Source organism: Staurois parvus, unplaced genomic scaffold (genome assembly GCF_062004578.1).
Source record: "Staurois parvus isolate SC_StPar_1 unplaced genomic scaffold, SC_StPar_1.0 ptg000038l, whole genome shotgun sequence".
NCBI classification, from domain to species: domain Eukaryota; kingdom Metazoa; phylum Chordata; class Amphibia; order Anura; family Ranidae; genus Staurois; species Staurois parvus.
In genome coordinates this window covers 1507405-1530380 of record NW_028317834.1, presented here as the reverse complement: position 1 = coordinate 1530380, position 22976 = coordinate 1507405, and the positions used below count along the sequence as shown (strand labels likewise).

Genomic DNA, 22976 nt, shown 5'->3' with positions numbered 1-22976 from the left:
TTGTATCATAATTTGAATTAATTTAATGGTAATAATTTAATTATTATTTATTGAAAAGTATTTATGAGCGCAACATATATTTGTAGATATTTCCAACACAGTTGTAGTTATGTGTTTCATGTTTGCGATCCTCTAGTAATTATCACACCTGTGGCTCGCAAGTCACTCTGATTCAGATGTACATTTGTGTCTTCAAGGAGTTGATCAAACACGATCTGTGCTTGACCATCTTTTCTGGGGTCCAGAGGTGACATTAGGGGTCTGATAGACCTCTTGTGTTTCTTTAAAGAGGATCTGTGACCAGCAATATGTTATCACATGCGAGGCTATTAACCCTCTATATGGCAATAATAAAGTTCAGAAAAGAAAAGTGTAAAGTAACACACTGTAAATGAAAAAACACACAAAACACATTTTAAAGCCCCCAGTTCCCGTATACATGAGCAATTGTAAGGGTTGGGTGCGGTTATGTAGGAAAACATCAATCACACTACACATTGTACATATCTCTGCACACACCAGAGGGAGAGGTATAACTCGAGGGCCATCATTCATGGTTCACTATATAAACTGATGACTGTAAAGGCTTTTAAAGCGTCACCTATGGACAATTTCTGGTACTGAAGTTTGTCACCATTCCAGGTGACTGCTGGAACTCCTTTACCTTGTGTAGATATCCCTTTCTGATATCCTCATGGTCTAATAAAAATGTACAACACTCTCACACCAGTTTTTAGACTCCACCTTGAGCTTCTGAGAGATAGTCAGCCGCCATGTAGTTCTGTGACACCACCTTAGGTGATGGAGCCACTTCTGCTGTCAGCTATGCTATACCATCAGTGGTGTCATTGGTTATCTGATCCATGACTCCAGTACACCGGTTCATCTTACTCATCTTAGATTACTTAGATTCCCCATCCCGTCTATGAAGGGCTCACTGCATAAAACATCTCCACGCCAGAGAAAATGTTTCTTCTCACTGGAAGACCAGGGGAGTATTGGGAGAAATTGAGGCTTTCCCTTACAGATATGGGGGAGGGGCAACATAACCTAAAGTACAACAAGGTGGAATTGAAGGGAAGACATTTTAGGGTGCTCCTTCTACACAAGAAGCAATATCATCTGGAAGGACTAGGCAATTGGACCAATGGGGATTAAACATTCTGCAATACATTGAGACACCATGAAATGTTACTGGCCTGTGATTGGCTCTCCTATTGTTAGTGAAGTGAGACTCTCCTTGTCGGTGTCATTAATGGAAGTTAAGAAACCATGTGAAATGTTTCTTCCAAATTCAAAAAGGTGATCCCCTCGGGTAGGTACCCATCCTACTATTCCTGATAGGAGTTTGTAGTCCCTGCTACTACAGGAAACATGCGGGTGATCATTTACACCTTTTACAGCAGGACAGTAAATATCAGAACACAATTCAAACATCAGACCAACAGCAGGAAGTCTGCTAACTGAATGTGTAATGCAATCTGTCATTAGCATTCCCAGAGTTCCCTCTGCAACATAGTTGTATCAGCTGTTGGTCCTGTCTGTAGATCTGTTATTTTCCCACCTTCTGTAACAGGGTGACAACCCTGATCATTCTGCAGGAACATTACACAGCAGCGTTGTCACCCTGTACAGGGAAGTCTTAGATAGATTATAAGTAAGAGACACAACAAGTAAAGCCCAACTTCAGCTAACACTTCTATAGCAGTTACAGCAACAGGTTCTCTATAAGGTCCAACCCCCCATATGAATGACAACTGACAGTTGTGAGCACCCCCAGCAGTGTTATAGGATTTGCCCCAATCCCTCCAACTGCCATTTTTGCCAAAATGCTTGGCCTTCTACAGGAAGTAGAAAAAAAAATGATCTACTGGGAAAGTCAACTAAAAATGTTACAAGGGGAGACTCGGAAAAACAAAAACTGCTGTGCTAATGACAGATTGCACCATTTATGTAATTATTATTATTATACAGTATTTATAAAGCGCCAATAGTTCGCTCAGCGCTGTACATTACAAAGGGGGACAGAACATGTGACCGAACAATACCAATACAATGCAAAACATGAGGGGATTGAGGGCCCTGCTCTTTCAAGCTTACAATCTAGGAGGGAGGGGATAGTGGTACAGGAGGAAATAGCTGTGGGGGATGGAGTGGTAGGAAGAGTGGAGGAGGTCAGCAGGTTAGCAGGGGGTGGGGTAGGCTTCCCTGAAGAGATGGGTTTTCAGGGTGCGCCTAAAGGAGAGGAGAGTAGGTGATAATCTGATGGGTTGGGGTAGGGAGTTCCAGAGGATGGGTGACACCCTGGAGAAGTCCTGGAGGCGGGCATGGGAGGAGGAGACCAGGGAACTAGAGAGAAGGAGGTCTTGTGAGGAGCGGAGTGTGCGTGCTGGGCGGTACTTGGATATTAGGTTGGTGATGTAGTTCGGGGCAGTATGGTGGACAGCTTTGTACGTCAGTGTTAGGTTTTTGAATTTGATCCGTTGCGCAATCAGAAGCCAGTGGAGGGATTGGCAGAGGGGGGTGGAGGACACTGAGTGGAGGCCAGTGGAGGGATTGGCAGAGGGGGGTGGAGGCCAGTGGAGGGATTGGCAGAGGGGGGTGGCGGAGATGGAGCGGTTGGAAAGGTGAATGAGTCTGGCAGCCGTATTCAGGATGGACTGAAGCAGGGATAGCCAGCGGCGAGGCAGGCCAGTGAGGAGGGAGTTGCAGTAGTCGAGTCGTGATATGATGAGGGAATGCATGAGCTGTTTAGTGGTTTCTGGGGTTAGGAACGTGCGTATTTTGGCGATGTTGTGGAGGTGGAGTCTGCATGAGTTTGTTAGTGACTGGACTTGGGGCTGGAAGGATAGGTTGGAGTCCAGAATGACAGCAAGTACTCTGGCCTGTGGGGCGGGTTTGATGGTAACGTTGTTGGATATGACGGAGAAGTCAATGGGGGGTGTCCGGGCTGGGGGGGAAGACAAGAAACTCGGTTTTGGAGAGGTTCAGTTTAAGGAAGTGGAGCAACATCCAGTCTGATATGTCGCTCAGTAGGTGTGTGATTCGGGCGGAGACCGAGGAGGTGAGGTGGGGGGTTGAGAGATAGATTTGTGTGTCGTCGGCATAGAGGTGGTAGTTGAAGCCGTGAGAGTGTATGAGTTGGCCAAGGGAGGAGGTGTAGATGGAGAAGAGAAGGGGCCGAAGGACAGAGCCTTGAGGGACCCCAACAGAAAGGGGGAGTGAGGGGGAGGTGGTAGCATTATAGGTAACGCTGAAAGAGCATTGTGACAGGTAGGATGAGAGCCAGGAGAGAGCAGAACCTCTGAGGCTGAGGGAGTGTAGTTTTTTGAGGAGGAGGGGGTGGTCGACTGTGTCGAAGGCCGCAGGGAGGTCAAGGAGTAGGAGCACTGAATAGTGGCCATTAGCTTTGGTGGTTAGCAGGTCATTGGAGAGTTTGAGTAAGGCAGTTTCGGTGGAGTGTAGGGGACAGAAGCCGGACAGTATGGGGTCGAGGAGGTTGTTGTCATTGAGGTGAGAGCTTAGGCGGGTGTAGACTAGGCGCTCGAGGAGTTTAGATGTAAATGGGAGCAGGGAGATGGGTCTGAGGTTGTTCGGGTCATTGGGGTACAGGGAGGGCTTTTTAAGTATGGGGGTGATGTGTGTGTTTCAGAGGGGAGGGGAAAGTGCCGGAGGAGAGGGAGAGATTAAAGATGTGGGTGAGGGAGTGTAGGATGGAGGGGGAGGGAGGTCGTAGGAGTTGTGAGGGGATAGGGTCGAGGGGGCAGGTGGTGAGGCGGGCATCAGAGAGGATCTTGGAGACTTCCTCAATGGTAGTAAGGTCAAAGGTGCAGAGTTTTGGGGGGGCTTCAGTATGAGGAATGTAGGGTGGGGTGAAAGTGGAGGTCAGAGCAGAGGTGGGGCCGTGGGAGAGGGGTGATGAGGGGGTAGTTGAGTGAGGGGGAACGGGGTTGGAGGGAGTTTGAGCAGCGACAAAGTTATGCCGGTTATGCCTGTGGGTTATGTCGAGGGGGAGGGGGGGATGAGGGGGTAGCTGTGTGAGAGGGGACAGGTTGAGAGGGCGTGTGAGTTGCGGCGATGTCCTTGTGAATTGTGTCAATCTTGTTTTTGAAGTGATTGGCAATCTCAAGGGCAGTGAGTGAGGTGCTGGGTGGAGGTGGGGGTGGCGAGAGTAGAGAGTTGAAGGTGGAGAAGAGTCGGCGAGGATTGGAGGAGAGGGTCTTGATGAGGGTCAGGAAGTAGGCTTGTTTGGCTGCGTGGAGGGAGGAGGTGTAGGTGTGGAAGGCAGATTTGTAGCGGGTGAAGGCTTGTTGGGATTTGGTTTTGCGCCATAGTCGCTCCAGGGCACGACTGTGTCGTTTGAGGGTTTTGGTGTGATCAGTCTGCCAGGGCTGGAGCGGTCGGGGTTTGATGTTGCGTGTGGTTAAAGGCACTAGTGAGTCAAGGGCTGTTGACAGCGCGTTGTTGTAGGCAGTCATAGCCAAGTTGGGGCAGGACAGGGGGAGGATGCTGTCGTGGAGTTGATCAGCTGCAGAGTGGAGGGGGGCAGGGTTAAGGTTGCGGAGGTTACGGCTGGTAGTAGTGTGACATTTGGAGGGGTAGGCGTTGGAGGACGAGGAGATAGAGAAGGTAATAAGGTTGTGGTCAGAGAGAGGGAAGGGGGTGTTAGTGAGGTTGTGGGGAGCGCAGTGGTTGGAGAAGACAAGATCAAGGATATTACCGTTGGAGTGGGTGGTGGATTGTATACACTGTCCAAGTGCAAAGGAGAAGGTTAAGTGGTGGAGATGGGATGTGGCCGGGTTGTCAAGGTTGACAGGGATGTTGAAATCCTCAAGGATGATGGTGGGTAGCTCAGAGGAGAGGAAGAAGGGTAGCCAGGAGGAAAAGTCTACCAGGAAGCGGGATATGGATCCAGGAGGCCGGTATATCACAGCAATCTTCAGGAGAATTGGGGAGAATAGTCGGACCTAGTGGGCCTCGAAGGAGGAGAAGGATTGGGAGGGGGGGGGGTTTGGGAGGACTCGGAAGGTGCTCTGCGGTGACAGGAGCAGACCAACCTACCACCTTTACGACCGTTAGGCCTGGGTGAGTGGGTCCAGGTGAGACCTCCGTAGGAGAGTGCAGCAGGGGAGGTAGAGTCAGTGGCCTGGATCCAGGTTTCTGTGATCGCTAGGAGGTTGAGGGAGCAGGAAATGTAATGATTGATTTTTGTCCATAGTAGTGCCAATGTCCTAACATTTCCAGAGACAAGAAGTGCTCTTTGAAAACTTTACCCCAACGAGAGACCTGTCCTTTCATAGACATGAAATTGAACCGCAATTGGAGGGGTTTCAGTCCCCAGAAGTGACAGGAATATGACCGCACAGGTAGAACTTTGTAAGTTCAGATCTCTTGCAGTTGTGCTGTGTGAAAATTCTAAGGAGATGAGTAATATCTGGACAGAGGAAGAAGACAACAAGAAAATCCATTCTTCACCTGATGGTATCCCTGAGACTTTCAGCAAAACCACATGGAACACAAGTGGGCAGCTGAACTTAAATGGTACTGTTGAATGCATCCCATAAACAGCAGAAAATCAGTGTTGGAAGCCTTCTGGCTGCTTAGGGAGTTTCTTTTTCACTGACCAGAGACTTCATCTTGGGTGTTCAAGCTACAGACCTACCTGCAAAACTGTCATCTATGAGAGGAGATGAAACATGGAAAGGAAGCATTGATCATGGGAGAGGAGGTGGAACATGTAATGAGAGGTGTGGAGAAGGTGGACTTAGCTGGAGCCCTTAACCCTGGCTGATGATATATCAATAGTCAGAAGAACCTGGAATGGACTCTCCCACTGAGGCTTCAGAGGTTTGGCAAGGTACTGAGGCAGTGTTGGTCATGTAGTAGCTCAGGATCTGGCAATGAAGAAAACACTTGGGAACACATCTCAGTTGGTGAATGATGAAAATGCATTATATGTTTAGTCAAAGCTCCTTATAAAATAAAGATGAGAACCAAGAGGGAAACAGTTCAGTCATTGGTGCTTATCGAAAAAAAAAAGGTCAAAAGGTAAAATATTCACAGACCTTCTAGTTGTGTTTCTGATGGACATAATCACTAAACACAATGCACTCAGTCATTACATTCCAGTTTGTTTTTTAGAGTAACATTTTAACTTTTCACTGCTTCTCTAGCTTGTGGGGTGACATTGGGGCTGTGAAACTAATGGGACACTGGACACTACTTTAATATCCCTTTTTTTCTTCTGTGCAGCTGAAATGTGTGAATCCTCTGATGATATATTAGCCCAGCATTAACTGTAAAAGCTTTGTCCCATTCAGCATGTCAGCATTAAAATGGCTTCTTTCTAGTGTGAATCCTCTGGTGTGTGACAAGGTTTGACTTCACTGTAAAAGCTTTGCTACATTCTGAACACTGATATGGCTTCTCTCCAGTGTGAATCCTCTGGTGTCTGATAAGATGTGACTTCTCTGTAAAAGCTTTGCCACATACAAGACACTGATATGACTTCTCTCCAGTGTGAATCCTTTGGTGTGTGATAAGATTTGACTTCTGTGTAAAAGCTTTGTCACATTCTGAACATTGATATGGCTTCCCTCCAGTGTGAACCCTCTGGTGTGTGATAAGATGTGACTTCTTTGTAAAAGCTTTGTCACATTCAGAACATGGATATGGAATCTCTCCAGTGAGAATCCTCTGGTGTATGATAAGATGTGATTTCTGTGTAAAAGCTTTATCATATTCAGAACACTGATATGGCTTCTCTCTAATGTGAATCATCTGGTGTTTAATAAGACTTGAATTCTGTGTAAAAGCTTTATCACATTCAGAACACTGATATGGCTTCTCTCCAGTGTGAATCCTCTGGTGTCTGATAAGTTGTGACTTCCTTGTAAAAGCTTTGTCACATTCAGAACACTGATGTGGCTTCCCTCCAGTGTGAATCCTCTGGTGTGTGATAAGATATGACTTCTGTGTAAACTCTTTGCCACATTCAGAACATTGATATGGCTTCTCTCCAGTGATATGTTTTGCCTCCATTGTAAAAAGTTCAAACAAGAAATAGTTTGAAATGATTTCTCTTATGTATACTTGGGTTGGACTTTATTGTAAAGCCATTGTCACTTCCAGAACACTGAAATGACTTCTCTCTTGTCCTCTGAGGCTGGATAAATGTTGAAGAGGATCCAAAACCTTTATGACTTTTAGAACGTGGATATGACTTGTATCCCGTGTGAATCCTCCAGTGAGCTGCAATAGACTTTCAGTCAATTAGGACAACCATATGTCTTGTTTCCATGTGACTTTGTTGTATTTAGGAAGACCAACATGACCGAAAACTTGGTTCATCCATCCATCTGCATAAAATATAAATAAATATCAGAATTCTATATAAAGGACTAAATAAAGGTTCTGTTAATTATTAAAAATGTATCTTATACATAGAAAGCATATGTACAGCAATATATAATTTTTTAATCAAATATATTTTATCAAGAAAGTTTCTAAGTGCGCACAGTATTCCCAACATTCAGCCCAGACAATGGAGTCATACATTCTCACGTATAGGCAGTTGTGGCACTGTTACAGATCATACAGAACAATAACTTGCTTTGTCTATGGTGTCACTTTTACCTTTTATAAACAAATGAACAGAGAAAAGAAGAAACAACCTAGAACAATTCAGCTGTACACGGCAAGTAACCCCCCCCAGTACATACATAGATAGCAGACACCAATCAATGGGGCCCGTGTCTACCCCAAGTATTGGTCTGTAAAGTAGTTACCATTTAGTAGGATGGAACTGGCTCGGTCCTTTTTTTGCGGCTAAAAAAGTTAAACCTGTAAAGGTCTCTGAAGAATTACCTGGGGGGGGGAGCAAGACCCAAAATATCCAGCCAGATCTGCCAGAGAGACATACAGTAGCTCACAGAAGTGAGTCCACCCCTCACATTTTTGTAAATATTTGATTCTCTCTTTTCATGTGACAACACTGAAGAAATGACACTTTGTTACAATGTGACGTAGTCAGTGTACAGCTTGTATAACATGGAAATTTGCTGTCCCCTCAAAATAACTCAACACACCGTCATTAATGTCTAAACCGAAGGCAACAAAAGTGAGTCTACCCCTAAGAGAAAATGTCCAAATTTGGGCCCAAAGTGTCAATATTTTGTATGGCCGCCTTTGTTTTCCAGCACTGCCTTAACCCTCTTGGGCATGGAGTTCACTAGAGCTTCACAGGTTGCTACTGGAGTCCTCTTCCACTCCTCCATGATATCATGCAGCTGGTGGATGTTAGAGAACTTGCGCTCCTCCACCTTCCATTTGAGGATGCCCCACAGATGCTCAATAGGGTTTAGGTCTGGAGACATGCTTGGCCAGTCCATCACCTTTCCCCTCAGCTTCTTTAGCAAGGCAATGGTGGTCTTGGAGGTGTGTTTGGGGTCGTTATCATGTTGGAATACTGCCCTGCAGCCCAGTCTCCAAAGGGAGGGGATCATGCTCTGCTTCAGTATGTCACAGTACATGTTGGCATTCATGGTTCTCTCAATGAACTGTAGCCCCCCAGTGCCGGCAGCACTCATGCAGCCTCAGACCATGACACTCCCACCACCATGCTTGACTGTAGGCAAGACACACTTGTCTTTGTACTCCTCATTTGGTTGCCGCCACACACGCTTGACACCATCTGAACCAAATCAGTTTACATTGGTGTCATCAGACCACAGGACATGTGTCATGGAAATTTTGTATTATTGGTCGAACTTTAAATGTGTCATATATGAGTGTTATTCATATGTCTCTCGTGTGGCTTAATTAAAGCTCTGAAGGCTGCAATTGGGCCATGCGCATGTACAATGTATGTATTACAGTACTCAGCTTGGTAATGGATGAGATGGCAGATCTGCGCTTATAGACCGGCGTGTATACCACCACGGCATTCCATGCGGATGCTGCTGTCAGTAGACCGTGGGCCTGTATCCACATATCAGCAGCATGGTACCACGTGGGCTTCATAACGCAATGCGCAAGCGGTGTGAACTCCACGTGTAGGCTTATGCATATCTTACAACCCATTACTAATCTGAACTGTATCTCGGATGGATGTGTTTTAATAAAGATCGTATCGGGCCCATCCAGGTACAGACTGATATTTTTAGGAGATGCTTGTGCAGAGAATTTTGCATACCAATAGAAGCTAGTAGGACAGGAAATATGACCTCAGATGGCTCATAGGGGGGAAGGGGAGGAAGTCTGCTGACCTCAGAAGACTCATGGGGGAGGACCAGTGATAGATAATAGCAAAGGCTATGCTCCAATTGGAATGTACATCCTCTGTATAGGCAATCCCCATTGCATTGTTCGGTGGGAGGGATTGACTTTATTCATGTGGGGGGCATGTGTGTATTCTTAATAAAACAGAGAGCTGAGCCTAAAGCCGGCCCTTATGTGGATTGCAACCAGCCTTAGAGTGTCGTGTGATCATTCTAGGGTAACGGAGCTCCAATCACCCACAAATTCAACAGAACCAAAGTATTTGGATGGGCAGGAATCGTGTAGTTTGGCTGCAGTCATGGTAAGCGAGATTCGCACAGCTTTATGGGGGATTTCTGCGCATCCAACTGCGAGTACTCACGGTAAGGAGAAATTCGTTAAAGCGAATTTCCAAGACAGTTTGGCGAGCCTGGTGGATACTAACGCGTATTATTGCATAGCTAACAAAGAACGGGGGGGAAATGAACTATCATGAACTAGCAAAAAGTATGCCGGCACATTTCAGGTCTCTCTGCCATTAAGAGGATCGCTTTTTGCGTGTTCGTGTGGCTGATTTCGCTCTCTGTTAGCTAACAAGAAATACCGCTTAACAAGGACCTCGTTTTTTGTCCTAAACTCTTGATTTGTGGGTGAAAGACAAGGGTTTGTCTCTGCGGAGAGCAGCAGAGGGGTGGGTTTTGGTTGGCTGGATTTGGTCAAGTTTAAAAATCTTCCAACCAAAAACTAAACGGGTATATGTTTTAGTGGGTAAAAGTTGTTGCATAGTGTTAGGTAAGTATTTGTGGGCTGTAGGTACTGTGGTGATTGCTTTACCCCCCTCCACGTGAGGTAATTATTACAGTGCTGAAAGGCTTAGGTTAATTGTTAACTGTTGTAAGATCTGTGTTATGTGGTCTGTACAATGTTTTGTGGTACTACTGCTCCCAGCAAGCATGCAGCAGGGGGTCCTTTCTGTTACATGTGCATGTTAGTGTGATATGTTGGTGTTTTATGTCCGTTCTGTGATTGTGCCCAAATTGTGTTGTATGTGTACTTCATATTGTTGTGTAATTGTCCAGTGTATGTTCTGTCTAAAAGTCTGTTTTATGTAAGAGGCAATTTTGAGGCTAGAGTCTGCCGTGTGTTTCCCTGTGGGGGGTCATTTTCTTGACTAAACCACATGGACTCCTTTTGTTTGGTGGCCATTTTGTTGGCTACCATATGTGCAGTAATCTCTATGCAATGTGCATGAAGTTTCCTATATGCATTTGACCCATATTGTGTTTTTAATCCAAATTTTTTACAGTTTCATTTGTTTGCTTTTAGCTTTAAATTTGCGTATTGCCAGCCAATTTAAAGTGTATTAAGCGAGTTTTCCCTTCACGTGTTCCACATTTAGTGAGCGCGGTGTAGTCTGGGTTTTTGCACATAGATTTCTTGTATAGTGATTATGTTTTTCTTGTGTTTTTCCTGTTAAAAGTAGTTCCTTATTGTAAAGCGGGTTTGTTTTAAGCTGCTGTGTCGCGTGTTTCACGTCCAGCAGACTTTTTGTGTAAACGGTTCTAGGTGGTTGCAGTAAAGATTGCGTGTATAACGTGGATCGTTTAGCGGTGCTGATAGGAGTGATTTTTGCGTCAGCAACAAGGTTACTTTTGGCGCAGTTTTTCGGTTTACCTCTGTGTAATTGTTTTACTGTGAAACGTCCCGTGTTTTTCATAAGGATCCACTTTGTCCTTTTTAACAGTTTTTCAGGTTGAAAAGAGTTTTTTTTCTGTGTGTATTAGGAAAGTTTTTTTCTTTACACAAATTTCCTAAAGGTCAGTTAGCAGGTTTCTGCCCAACCAGTGACCCCTAAGTAACATCCAAGAACCCCTCTTTTTGTTTTGACTTGTGTTAGCTACTGTGTGCAGGGAGAGAAAAGCCACTTTCATCATTGTGCGGTGTGGCCTGCCAAACACAGTGGGTGATGAGAGCCACATAAATTACGCTGTGCGAGTGGGCGGTCCAGGGAAATCCTGGTCACCACAAACACTTCGGGTGGTCAGGATCACACAAATTGCGCTGTGGGAGTGGGAGGTGTGCTCTCAGTCTGACCGCCACTTGATGCGCTTCGGGTGATCGATAAGTATCACATAAATTACGCTGTGCTGGGAAAGTGGTGGAATCAGGCCTCTCGGTAGGATCCCACCGAGTGCTCCAGGGGGTAAACAGGTACCCGGACGCGGGATATATACCAGTGACTAGTCACGATGGGCAGTAGTCAGTCCATGAAGAGAGAGGGGGAACCAGCCCTCTTCAGGGTAAGGACAGCTGCATAACTGATGAAGGTGAGTTTGGGGGGGAAGTCTACAGAACCCCTCAAAAGGTGGAATAAATGGTCGAAGGGTACCAGATGGGAAATTCCCCGGGAAGGTACATTTGACGCATGGAGGTGGGAAAAATTCATCTCTGAATTTGTACCACGGATGCAGGCGTCAGAACTAGAGATCGCACAGCTATGGCTTCACAGGTCAATCCGATTAGGGAAGCAGGGCATACATAAACTGGTGTCTGTCCGGAAGAACCAGGTGATGTATACCTGGCCTCCAGAGGGAATAAAACAGGAGGATCCAGTGTCAGAGGTGGAAGAAGCTCTTTCAGGGCTGACTCTACTAAGGCAGGCAGGATCAGGGTCTGCTGGGGTTCCCCAACAACCAACAGTGGCTGAGATAAGTATAACTGCACCTGTCTCTTCTGTTAGTGACGTCACTCTTGACATACCTTCTGTGTCTTCTGTCTCTATGCCTCAGCCTCTGCCTCTACCTCTCCCTTCTCCCTGCTTCACCCCAGCTCCTTCTGTTTCCAACTATGAAGCCTTCTCAACAACCGATTTGCAGACTATCTGTGAATCAAGGGGAATAGACACCCGGTTAAAAAACAGGGCGGATTGCATCAAAGCACTACGAACCACTGATCAGACCCCTGCCCCCCAGCTATACCCTGATCTGAGGGACCTCAAACCTGAAGGTGCAGTAAGCGAGGTGGTTAATCTAAGCCCACCGATGAAGCTGGGTCAGCCCTTGCACTCTTCCCGGACCGAGGCCTATCCAGTCAGGGTGCAGCAATTTGAAGGTCCTCCCAATGCACGGGGGGAACGGACTTTAGGGGAACGGGTAGTTTGGCATGTCCCTTTCACCCCGGCAGAGATCCGCACTATTCTGGCTGAGCTCCCGGACTATCGAGTCAATCCGAGAGGATTTGCTCGAATGTTTGGACAAAACCAGTTCAGCTATGGTATGAGCGGGTCAGATTGTGCACAGATCCTACGGGCAAAGGTGGGCATGGAAGTGGCCAGTACAGTGATTGCAGGGTGCTCTATAACCACGCATGAGGAGATGACTTCAGGGGGCAAAGAGTTCTGTACACAGCTAAAGGCAAAGCTTCCAGAAATGTATGGTGCTACCTCTACTACGGACATGATGAAGCTCACCCAGGGTCCTAATGAGGAAAGCGCCTGCTTCTGGCGCCGTCTCAAGCAGACGGCACTGGATGCGGATCTGGAAGTTGGACCTGATGCTCCAACTGAAGGGGTAAAGGTGACCGCGACGCACATTCTGTTGCGGGCCAAATTTTTGGAAGGCATCAATATTAAAATTCGGGAAAGGCTAGTTCTGGCCCGACCCGAATATAATGAGATGTCTATCCCTGCTATCCTTTCCACTCTTGCGTCAATAGAGAGGGAAATGGATAGAAGAAAACAAGACAAGGCCAAAGTTCTTATGTCCCAGACCCCACACGAAAAACCAAGGGATCTGGGTCACAGGAAGGATAGGCCCCCACCCAGGTGCTTCCAGTGCCACCAAACGGGGCACATGAGGAGGAGCTGTCCCCAATTACCTAAAGGTCGGTGGCAGTTCATTCCTGATGAGTCCTCCGCCCCTATGACCACCATGGTAAGTAACTCCTATGAATCCTCATAGGAAGTTGGCAAATCGGTGTCGGCCCAGATCCATCTTTTTCTCGAGGAATTAAAATATCCCCTCCCTTGCCTCATCGACACCGGTGCAGCCAGAACAGTCTTGCGAAAACAGGACATCCAAGGCAAGGTACCCCTCTCAGGGGAAAGCCCTCCTAACCCCTACTAACCTCACTATCAAACGATGCACTATTCTTAACCCAGCTTCTCTTCTTCCTGTGTCGGAAGATGAGAAGGGGGGGGGAGGACAGCAATGACAGTGCTGAATTTTGCAACACGACTAACAATACTAACACCTCTTCTGCTAACATGTCTTCTTTGTCCACTACTAATCTCTCTTCCAAAGGACACGACTGCATTTCTTTGGTGGAACTGGAGTCAGCGGCGACACACCCCATATCACCCCGAGAGTAGCGGTAAGGTTCAACGTCTTCCGATACCCAAAAACCTTGGCCTGAGTGTCTCCCCATTGCCCCCTATTCCATCCGGAATGCCCCTCGGCAACCACATGGGCTGTCACCCTACGAGGTGTTGTTTGGGGGACCTCCCAAAACAGGGTTGTACTTTCCTCAACAGTTGTTGTCTTTGCATTCACAGCTTACAGGTTATGTGCAATCTCTGCAACGGGAGCTGCAGAAGATACACCATCGGGTTCGCGAATCGCTCCCCGATCCAAATACAATAACAGGTGTTCTTTCTATTGAGCCAGGTGATTGGGTCGTCCTAAAGAAACATCAAAGAACCGGACTCGAGCCACGGTTCACCGGACCATACCAAGTCCAGCTGACGACACCTACCTCACTCAAGCTCGAGGGACGAGACAACTGGGTGCACGCAAGCCACTGCAAGAAGCTTCTCAGCTACACCAGAGAATGAGGGGTGTCATTTTCCTTTTTCTTTTTGTTTGTATGTCTTACATGTGTGTGAACGGAGGAAAAGATGGCAGATACCCCAACCTTTTATTTAAAATGCACCTACGTTTAGCCAGAACCGCCAACAAAACCAACTGTTGGGTATGCTCTAAGCCCCCACCCAGTCATCACATGTCCGCAATGGCCGCTGTTCATGCCCTATATGACATCCGCGTCGGCATGAAAAAGCAAGGGACCCCTGGTCAGCCCCCACGTAGACATTTATCGGTAGAACTTAATGACACATTTTTAGCAGGTAACATCAGTTTCAGCACCAATATTAGCTCTAGCTCCTGTAGGACCCTCGTCAGTCCATTATGGGTAACTGGACAGCTAGGCAGCCCTCAGGTGTGCTTTAACATCAGCTTTGGCACAGGTAACAAGTTTGTTGGGACTACCACCTGCGAGGGAGGTATAACTGTCAATCTGACTAACCAGACTTCCTTTCTGAGTAACCACACTGACCGACCAGACCACGTGTGTTGGAAGGACGGATGTGATGTGCAGACTGAGGGAGCAATCCCCCAGTCTGTGCAACTGTTGCTCAGTGCCAGAGGCCGAACGAGGAACTCCTCCTGCTCTGCTCTGACAGGTCCATACTATTTTCTGTGTGGTTCGGCAGCCTATAGAACATTCCCCCAGAACGCGAAAGGTTCGTGTGCCCTCATAAAGCTAGTCCCCGCATCCTATGTAGTGATGGACCATGAAGAGTTGATGGTCCACAAGAAGGTAAGGATGGCAGGGAGAGTTCGCAGGGAACTGTTCTCTGAGGGCGACCAGGCATGGGCTTGGTTCCCCTCATGGACAGGATGGGGAATAGAACTTATGAAGCGCCTGAACAATTTTTCTGTCATCGTGGATAGTATGTTTAACGAGACCGTAGAGGCTGTCAGAGAAATTGCCCAAGAACAACGGCAGATGGGAATTTTAGTGCTTCAGGAGAAGATGGCCCTTGATTATCTTTTAGCCGCCAAAGGGGGGTTCTGTGAGTTCATCGGAGAGGATTGTTGTACTTGGATAGAAGACACCGATGACAAGGTCCAGGCCCATATGGACAAAGTTAGTGAACTACAGGGAAAAGCTAGAGCTATAGCTAGTGAGGGTTGGAATCCGTTCAAGGGTTTGGGAGGATTGGGAGATTTCCTGTTCTCCATCGGATCTTGGTTGAAGGAAGTGGGAGTGTATATCCTGATGCTTCTCTTTTTCATCTGCCTTTTATATGCCGCGGTGAGATGTTCCTGTTGCCTCATCGACCGTGTAAGCCAAGCTCGGGCAGACGACCACATCTCCATGCCCGCTCCGGGGATCCCACTCCAACCACTGATCGGGGGAAGACCTCACCAACCAACCACCTTCTCTACAGATTACGTCCTGGCTTCCCTCTAATTTATCTCTCTGAAGACCACATTCTCCAAGACCTTCAAGCAAGCTTCAAGCCTCATCATTGTTTGTGTCTGCGATTTGGAAAACTGTCTGGGTCGAGACCAGCCTTGTGTGGCCCCGTCTGCAGGGGCAATTTGAGAATCTATTGCTGGATCTCCCCAGACCACCGTGGGATCACAAGCTTTATTCATACCACAAGTCTGTTTGTGGTTTTTGCAAGAGCCTTCCTGTAGTGAAGGTTCCAACGCTCTTGAGGATCATCGCTTCAATCAAGCCTGTTTGCGTCGAGTCTGCGTCGGGTCTTGTTGTTTCAGGTACCCCGTGGAGCTTTATTCTCAGGGACAACTACAGGAACTCTTTGAAGTTTGAGACTACACCCATCAAGCTGAAGAAGATCAAGAAGGGACACGAGGAGAATATGATAAAACAGGAGGGAATGTCATGGAAATTTTGTATTATTGGTCGAACTTTAAATGTGTCATATATGAGTGTTATTCATATGTCTCTCGTGTGGCTTAATTAAAGCTCTGAAGGCTGCAATTGGGCCATGCGCATGTACAATGTATGTATTACAGTACTCAGCTTGGTAATGGATGAGATGGCAGATCTGCGCTTATAGACCGGCGTGTATACCACCACGGCATTCCATGCGAATGCTGCTGTCAGTAGACCGTGGGCCTGTATCCACATATCAGCAGCATGGTACCACGTGGGCTTCATAACGCAATGCGCAAGCGGTGTGAACTCCACGTGTAGGCTTATGCATATCTTACAACCCATTACTAATCTGAACTGTATCTTGGATGGATGTGTTTTAATAAAGATCGTATCGGGCCCATCCAGGTACAGACTGATATTTTTAGGAGATGCTTGTGCAGAGAATTTTGCATACCAATAGAAGCTAGTAGGACAGGAAATATGACCTCAGATGGCTCATAGGGGGGAAGGGGAGGAAGTCTGCTGACCTCAGAAGACTCATGGGGGAGGACCAGTGATAGATAATAGCAAAGGCTATGCTCCAATTGGAATGTACATCCTCTGTATAGGCAATCCCCATTGCATTGTTCGGTGGGAGGGATTGACTTTATTCATGTGGGGGGCATGTGTGTATTCTTAATAAAACAGAGAGCTGAGCCTAAAGCCGGCCCTTATGTGGATTGCAACCAGCCTTAGAGTGTCGTGTGATCATTCTAGGGTAACGGAGCTCCAATCACCCACAAATTCAACAGAACCAAAGTATTTGGATGGGCAGGAATCGTGTAGTTTGGCTGCAGTCATGGTAAGCGAGATTCGCACAGCTTTATGGGGGATTTCTGCGCATCCAACTGCGAGTACTCACGGTAAGGAGAAATTCGTTAAAGCGAATTTCCAAGACACATGGTTCCAGTAATCCATGTCCTTAGTCTGCTTGTCTCCAGTAAACTGCAGGCTTTCTTGGCCATCATCTTTAGAAGAGACTTTCTTCTGGGATGACAGACATGCAGATCAATTTGATGCAGTGTGAGGCAGTTGGTCTGAGCAGTGACAGGCTGACCCCCCCACCCCGTCAACCTCTGCAGCAATGCTGGCAACACTCATACATCTATTTCCCAAAGACAACCCCTGGATATGACGCTGAGCACGTGCACTTAACTTCTGTGGTCAACCATGGCGTGGCCTGTTCTGAGTGGAACCTGTCCTGTTAAACTGCTGTATGGTCTTGGCCTCTGTAATGCAGCTCAGTTTCAGGGTCTCGGCAATCTTCTTATAGCCTAGGCCATCTTTATGTGGAGCAGCAATTCTTTTTTTTTTCAGATCCTCAAAGAGTTCTTTGCCATGAGGTGCCATGTTGAACTTCCAGTGACCAGTATGAGAGAGAGAGAGCGATAACACCAAATGTAACTCACCTGCTCCCCATTCACACCTGTAGACCTTGCAACACTAACAAGTCACATGACACCGGGGAGGGAAAATGGCTAATTGGGCCCAATTTGAACCAAGTCACTTAGGGGTGGACTCACTTTTGTTGCCAGCGGTTTAGACATTAATGGCGGTGTGTTGAGTTATTTTGAGGGGACAGCAAATTTACATTTTATACAAGCTGTAAACTCACTATGTCACATTATAGCAAAGGGTCATTTCTTCAGTGTTGTCACATGAAAAGTGAGAATCAAATATTTACAAAAATGTCAGGGGGACTCACTTCTGTGAGATACTGTACATCCCCTGGGGGAATTACGATGTCGGTAAGTTAGTTTTTCATGTATTAATGTGGAGTTCACCTGCTCAGTCCACTGTGGTCTGGTGGGAGTATGAGGTGATACCCAGAATTGTGCTATTAGTTTATGGGCAGTCAGGGGCGGACTGACAACTCATGGGGCCCCCGGGCAATAGGGGATCATGGGGCCCGTGTCCTTGCCCAAACTCAAAAAAGTCTATGAAAAAGGTACCAAGGGCATCTCATGGGGCCTCTACTGACCCTGGGCCCACGGGCAGTGCCCAAGTTTCCAAATGGTCAGTCCACCCTTGTGGGCAATATACAGCAGCCTCACTATTGCTATATGACTTGGAGGTGTAAATAATTATTGTCAATTTATATTAGAATAGGTAGGCGCTACATACAACCTTTACATGATATAATTGTACAATTGGTAGGGACTATTAATTCTTAAAGTCCCTGTGTGCAACCCTCCAATTGTGCATAAATAACCAAATATGCAAAAATGATGTTCTCATAACAAATTTCAGGACAGTGGTGTATAAATGACATAAAAATTAAAATATAAAAAATATAAGTCCATAAATTAAGTTCAAAGTGACACTCCTTGTGGCTTCTTTAGCCTGTGGCCCAAACCGGACAGGAAACAAGATTGTGACTGTAATCTTCACCGTGTGCCAACAGGAGTAATGAATACAGATTGCTCACTCACCAGATCCTTTGACCCCAATCAAGGTGGTCAGATGTGCTTTTGGTCATATAGGAGACCATCCTAATTAGGGACAGCTTCACAGTATTTAACCAGTTCCCAATGCCACTATAGCCGAAGGAATGGCTACAGCACGGTTGTGTAAACCTGGGACGATGTCCATGGACATCATTCCAGGACACGCCCCGTGCACGCCCCCAGTAGCGTGGATCCGGCCCCTCTGGTGATTGCGGTGTCCTACAGACACAGATGATCACGGGGTATGGTAAACGGCCAATCACAGTGGCCTTTTACCACATTATCAGCTGTGTCCAATGACACAGTTATCACCGTGTGGAAAGTACTGCCGAGAACCGGCAATTATCAGATGATGATCAGTGCCGCCTGTAGCAATCGTGCACACCGAGATGGACGCGGTCTTCCATCTTGTTAAGAATCTTCCATGCTGTATCATCTCTCACTCCCCAAATCAGCTTCCCCCCTCTGATTTCCCCCCTCCCTAAGGAATGTGGTCGGTGTGTGTTTGCAGAGATCACAGGCAACAGACTCATTGGGAGGGTGTCATGGCTATAAACCTCACTAGCTAGGTGCCCCTCTGTCTACAAAACTCTTGCTAGAGGAGGGCTTGTAGAGTCATAAACCAAGTCCTTCACTGAGTTCAAAGACATTCCAGATAAGTCATAAACTAGACACCACATTCAACATCCATTTTCCCCTATGATTACATATCTTGGATTATGAAAGACTTACACAAACATGAAGCACATATTCGGATGGCTCACGTCAAGACAAATCACCTGTTATTTTACACCCCCTAGCTGGCATACACAGGAGAGCAGAAAATTATATCTCCTCAACCATTCAAGCGGTTATCTCATATTTCATATGTAGACGTTCAGCCGGTGATTCTGAGTATTAATCTACTAGTAGCAAGGCTGCTAAATGCACCGAGAATAAGTTATGAACCATGACATCAAATGTGAGGATTTTTGGTCATAGCTTGGGTCTCCACCTACAACTCCCTCCCCAAATGAGGCGATTGGTTTACTGCTCCAGGGAGACACCCTGTGGAGTTGCTAGAAAAAGCTAAGCAGAGTTGAAAGAAGTTGAAGAATCTCCCTGTTTTAACATCGGAACTGACAGTGGGAGATAAGAAATCCTTTTGCTCTGAAACCTGATCTGCTTAAACCCAGGACGTGTGGCAAGTACTTTACCCCTCTAAACTTCTCTCTGTTATCTCTTTGCTGTGCTGTTGTTCTCTGTGTATATATATATATATATATGTTACATCTTTTTCTGTAAATATTTTTATTGCACCCTTTTGACGTTTTAGTAATAAATCTTACTTTCTGAAAGTGTTGAACTGTTTCTAAAGTCCTTTAATGCAAACTATGAATTCCTGCCTCTGAAGAACGCTACTGTGTGGGTGTTTTAAACTTCAGTATACCTCTGCCTGCAGTGACAGTGGTATACCGACGATTATTCAAACATCATAGTGTTATTGCTGATATTGCTGAGTTTACTCTTTCTCTGTACAAAAAGGAGGTGGTGGGGTGTGAAGGGTTAATTGCGTAACTAACCTGACCCAGTAACAATTGCTCCCAGGCTGCAGATACAGATTGTGGTCCATTAGCTGGAAAATCTTTGTGCAGAGTGCAGCTGGGTGTGTGTGATGGGAGTGACTTTTGGGGATGGGGGGACCCCTGTGTCAGCTCATGTTCCCTTCATTATGTTTACCCACCCTGTGCCTGTTAAGGGGTACAGGGTGTGAATGTGAATGTCATAGTATTGTGTATTGGTGTGGACATTGTTCCTTGTTCTCTGCCATGTGGTTGTCCATTGTTTTCTGCCACGTGCTGCATCCCATTGTTCTGTGTCTTGGTTGGGTGGGGGGGTGTTTCATGTAGCCCTTCCCACTGATGGGGCAGGCTGATGATGTGTTTCCTGTTCCTGGTTGTGTTTCCCCTCCCTGTGTATATATCTTGTGTTTGTGTAAAAATAAAGGAGTTGACTTCCTGTCTTAAGAAGAGTTTGGTGCTGTCTATTTCCTGCATGATCAGCGGGTGGTGTCCGGGGATTTGTGTTCGGACAGGGAAGCTGCAGTATAACGGAAGTACCCAAGTGCAGTCTGGGTCCGGTTCCGTTACATTGGTGGCAAGCGGTGGGATTGTACTTCCAAGCTGTGAACACATCCAAACCACCACCGGGATCCAAGATCAGGAAAGTAGATGTCGGTCACCCCAGTGGAGATATGGACCTGGCATCAGAGTTCCCGGGGCTGCTGCAGACTGTTCTTGCAACATACCCCAGGACTGTGTCTACGGATCAGTACCTGGAGCTCAGGCAGCGGATTTGGGAGGTGCTTTGGAGAGGAGCCCTCCAGGCTGCTGGTATGGAGAAAGGCAAGTGCTGTCAAACCCCAGGGGAACGGGCCAGGGACCGTTGGAAATTACAGATGCCATTCCTGGGAGAGCGACCCCAGCAGCAATGGGTGACTGAGTTGGACAGGCTGGTCAGGCAGGAGATACAACTGGATAACAGATATTGGGCTCTGCAATGGTACGCAGAGCAGGAATATTTAGGGGTCTTGACAGTGCTCTACTGAGGGACATGAGTTTGGTGGCCCTGGATTGCTATGGGAGAGCCTTACAGATCATTTTGTGTTTGGTGATGAAGGAGAACCTACCCTGGAGGAGTTGCGAGAAGGAAGAGAAGCTATGTTTGGTCTCACAGGGGTCTCAGAGCTTGAACCAGATCTGGAATACCTGCTGAAGAAAGAACTGCATCTGGAAAGGGCATACAGGCCACTGCTAAAACATGTTCGGCAGCATGCCCAAGAATCGGCAGTGGAAAATCAAGAGACTGGGGATTTGATAGACTTTTCTGCTGAAGAGGAACCAGCAGAAAAGCTGGCAACAGAGCCAAACATTTCTGACCTCTGCCCACAAAAATCAGCACCGCAGGAGCTACAGGAAGAGGATGCAATCAGTGCCTTACTACAATAGCTTGAGCTGATGTCCGTGGATGGGACTTCGGTCTCCACTGACACAACCCCAGAAAAGGGTCTGGCATTAGGACAAGAGGATGTCAGCCTTCCTTTGTGAACACAGAAGATGTCCATCAAGTCAAAGTGGATGAGACTACAGTCACCACCTAGATACCCCAGGGATGCTGGGCAGTCGGCCCAGATCCCCCACAGCATGATGGAGTCGGCCCAGCCACCCTGTCTTCTCCCCAGCGTCTAAGAGGACTTCAGGGAGAAGGACCAGTCCGTGCTTCTCCCCAGCGGTGGGTATATTCTACGGGAGAGGCAGAGGTTGGCTGGGTGAGTAATGCTTGGTGTGTGACAATTTGTTTGGGGTACTGTGTGGGTGCTGGCATTGTGGGACTGGAAGTACAGACTAACTTCGGAGTCCACCCAAGGGGAGATATTTGACGGGAGTGACTTTTGGGGGTGGGGGGACCCCGGTCAGCTCATGTTCCCTTAATTATGTTTAACCCACCCTGTGCCTGTTAAGGGGTACAGGGTGTGAATGTGAATGTCATGGTATTGTGTATTGGTGTGGGGATTGTTCACTGCCACGTGGTTGTCCATTGTTCACTGCCATGTGCTACATCCCATTGTTTTGTGTCTTGGTTGGGTGGGGGGGCGATTCCTGTAGCCCTTCCCACTGATGGGGCGGGCTGATGATGTGTTTCCTGTTCCTGGTTGTGTTTCCCCGCCCTGTGTATATATCTTATGTTTGTGTAAAAATAAAGGAGTTGACTTCCTGTCTTAAGAAGAGTCGGGTGCTGTCTATTTCCTGCAGGATCAGCAGGTGGTGTCCGGGGATTTGTGTTCGGACAGGGAAGCTGCAGTACAACGGAAATACCCAAGTGCGGTCTGGGTCCGGTTCCGTTACAGTGTGACATTGTTACGCACGTGACAACGCGGTTTTAGATTGGCTAGTCCTTTGGTCACGAGTTTGGTGAGAAGGGCTGGGGTCCGACGCCACGATCGTCACACCGCCCACCTGTGCCTCCCACCTGTGCCCATCATTGCCACCCACCTGTGCCCATCAGTTCCACTCTGCAGTGCCACCCACCTGTACCCTGCAGTGCCACCCACCTGTGCTGCCTATCAGTGCCTCCTATCAGTGCTCTTCAGTCCTGCCTATCCGTGCCACCTCATCAGTGCTGCCTATCAGTGCAGCATCATCAACGCACATCAGTGAAGGAGAAAAATTACCTGTTTGTAAAATGTTATTATAGATATAAAGAAAAACTTTTATTTTTCAAATATTTTGCTCTTTTTTTATTTATAGCTCAAAAAATAAAAACACCCAGCGGCAAAGAAATATTTTTATAATTCATAAATAATTATTGTGCTACAAATCCCAAGATGCACTCCTCCAGATCCTGAGGAAGAGAAATCATGAATAGCGATGATATAATATTGGTAATATCTTTCCAGTATCAGAATAATTCTGGAAATCTCCAAAATGTGTATCAAATCCCCTACATCACCGCTACATTTGGGGCATAAGGGGGAATCCCTCCAACTGAACAACTGAGCTGGGGTCC

At 46.9% G+C, this 22976-nt stretch overlaps 1 protein-coding gene across 1 annotated transcript in view; it reads right to left on the bottom strand.

Annotated features, from left to right (window-relative positions):
- Positions 1 to 398: 398 nt before the first annotated feature.
- The window catches only part of LOC149470575 (uncharacterized), a 38607-nt gene continuing 16029 nt past the window's right edge, over positions 399 to 22976 (bottom strand). The window contains exon 2 of the mRNA XM_089662376.1: positions 399 to 7358. Coding sequence (XP_089518502.1) covers positions 6331 to 7041 — 711 coding nt within the window. The 5' untranslated portion in view covers positions 7042 to 7358 and the 3' untranslated portion in view covers positions 399 to 6330. The remainder of the gene's footprint in view (positions 7359 to 22976) is intronic.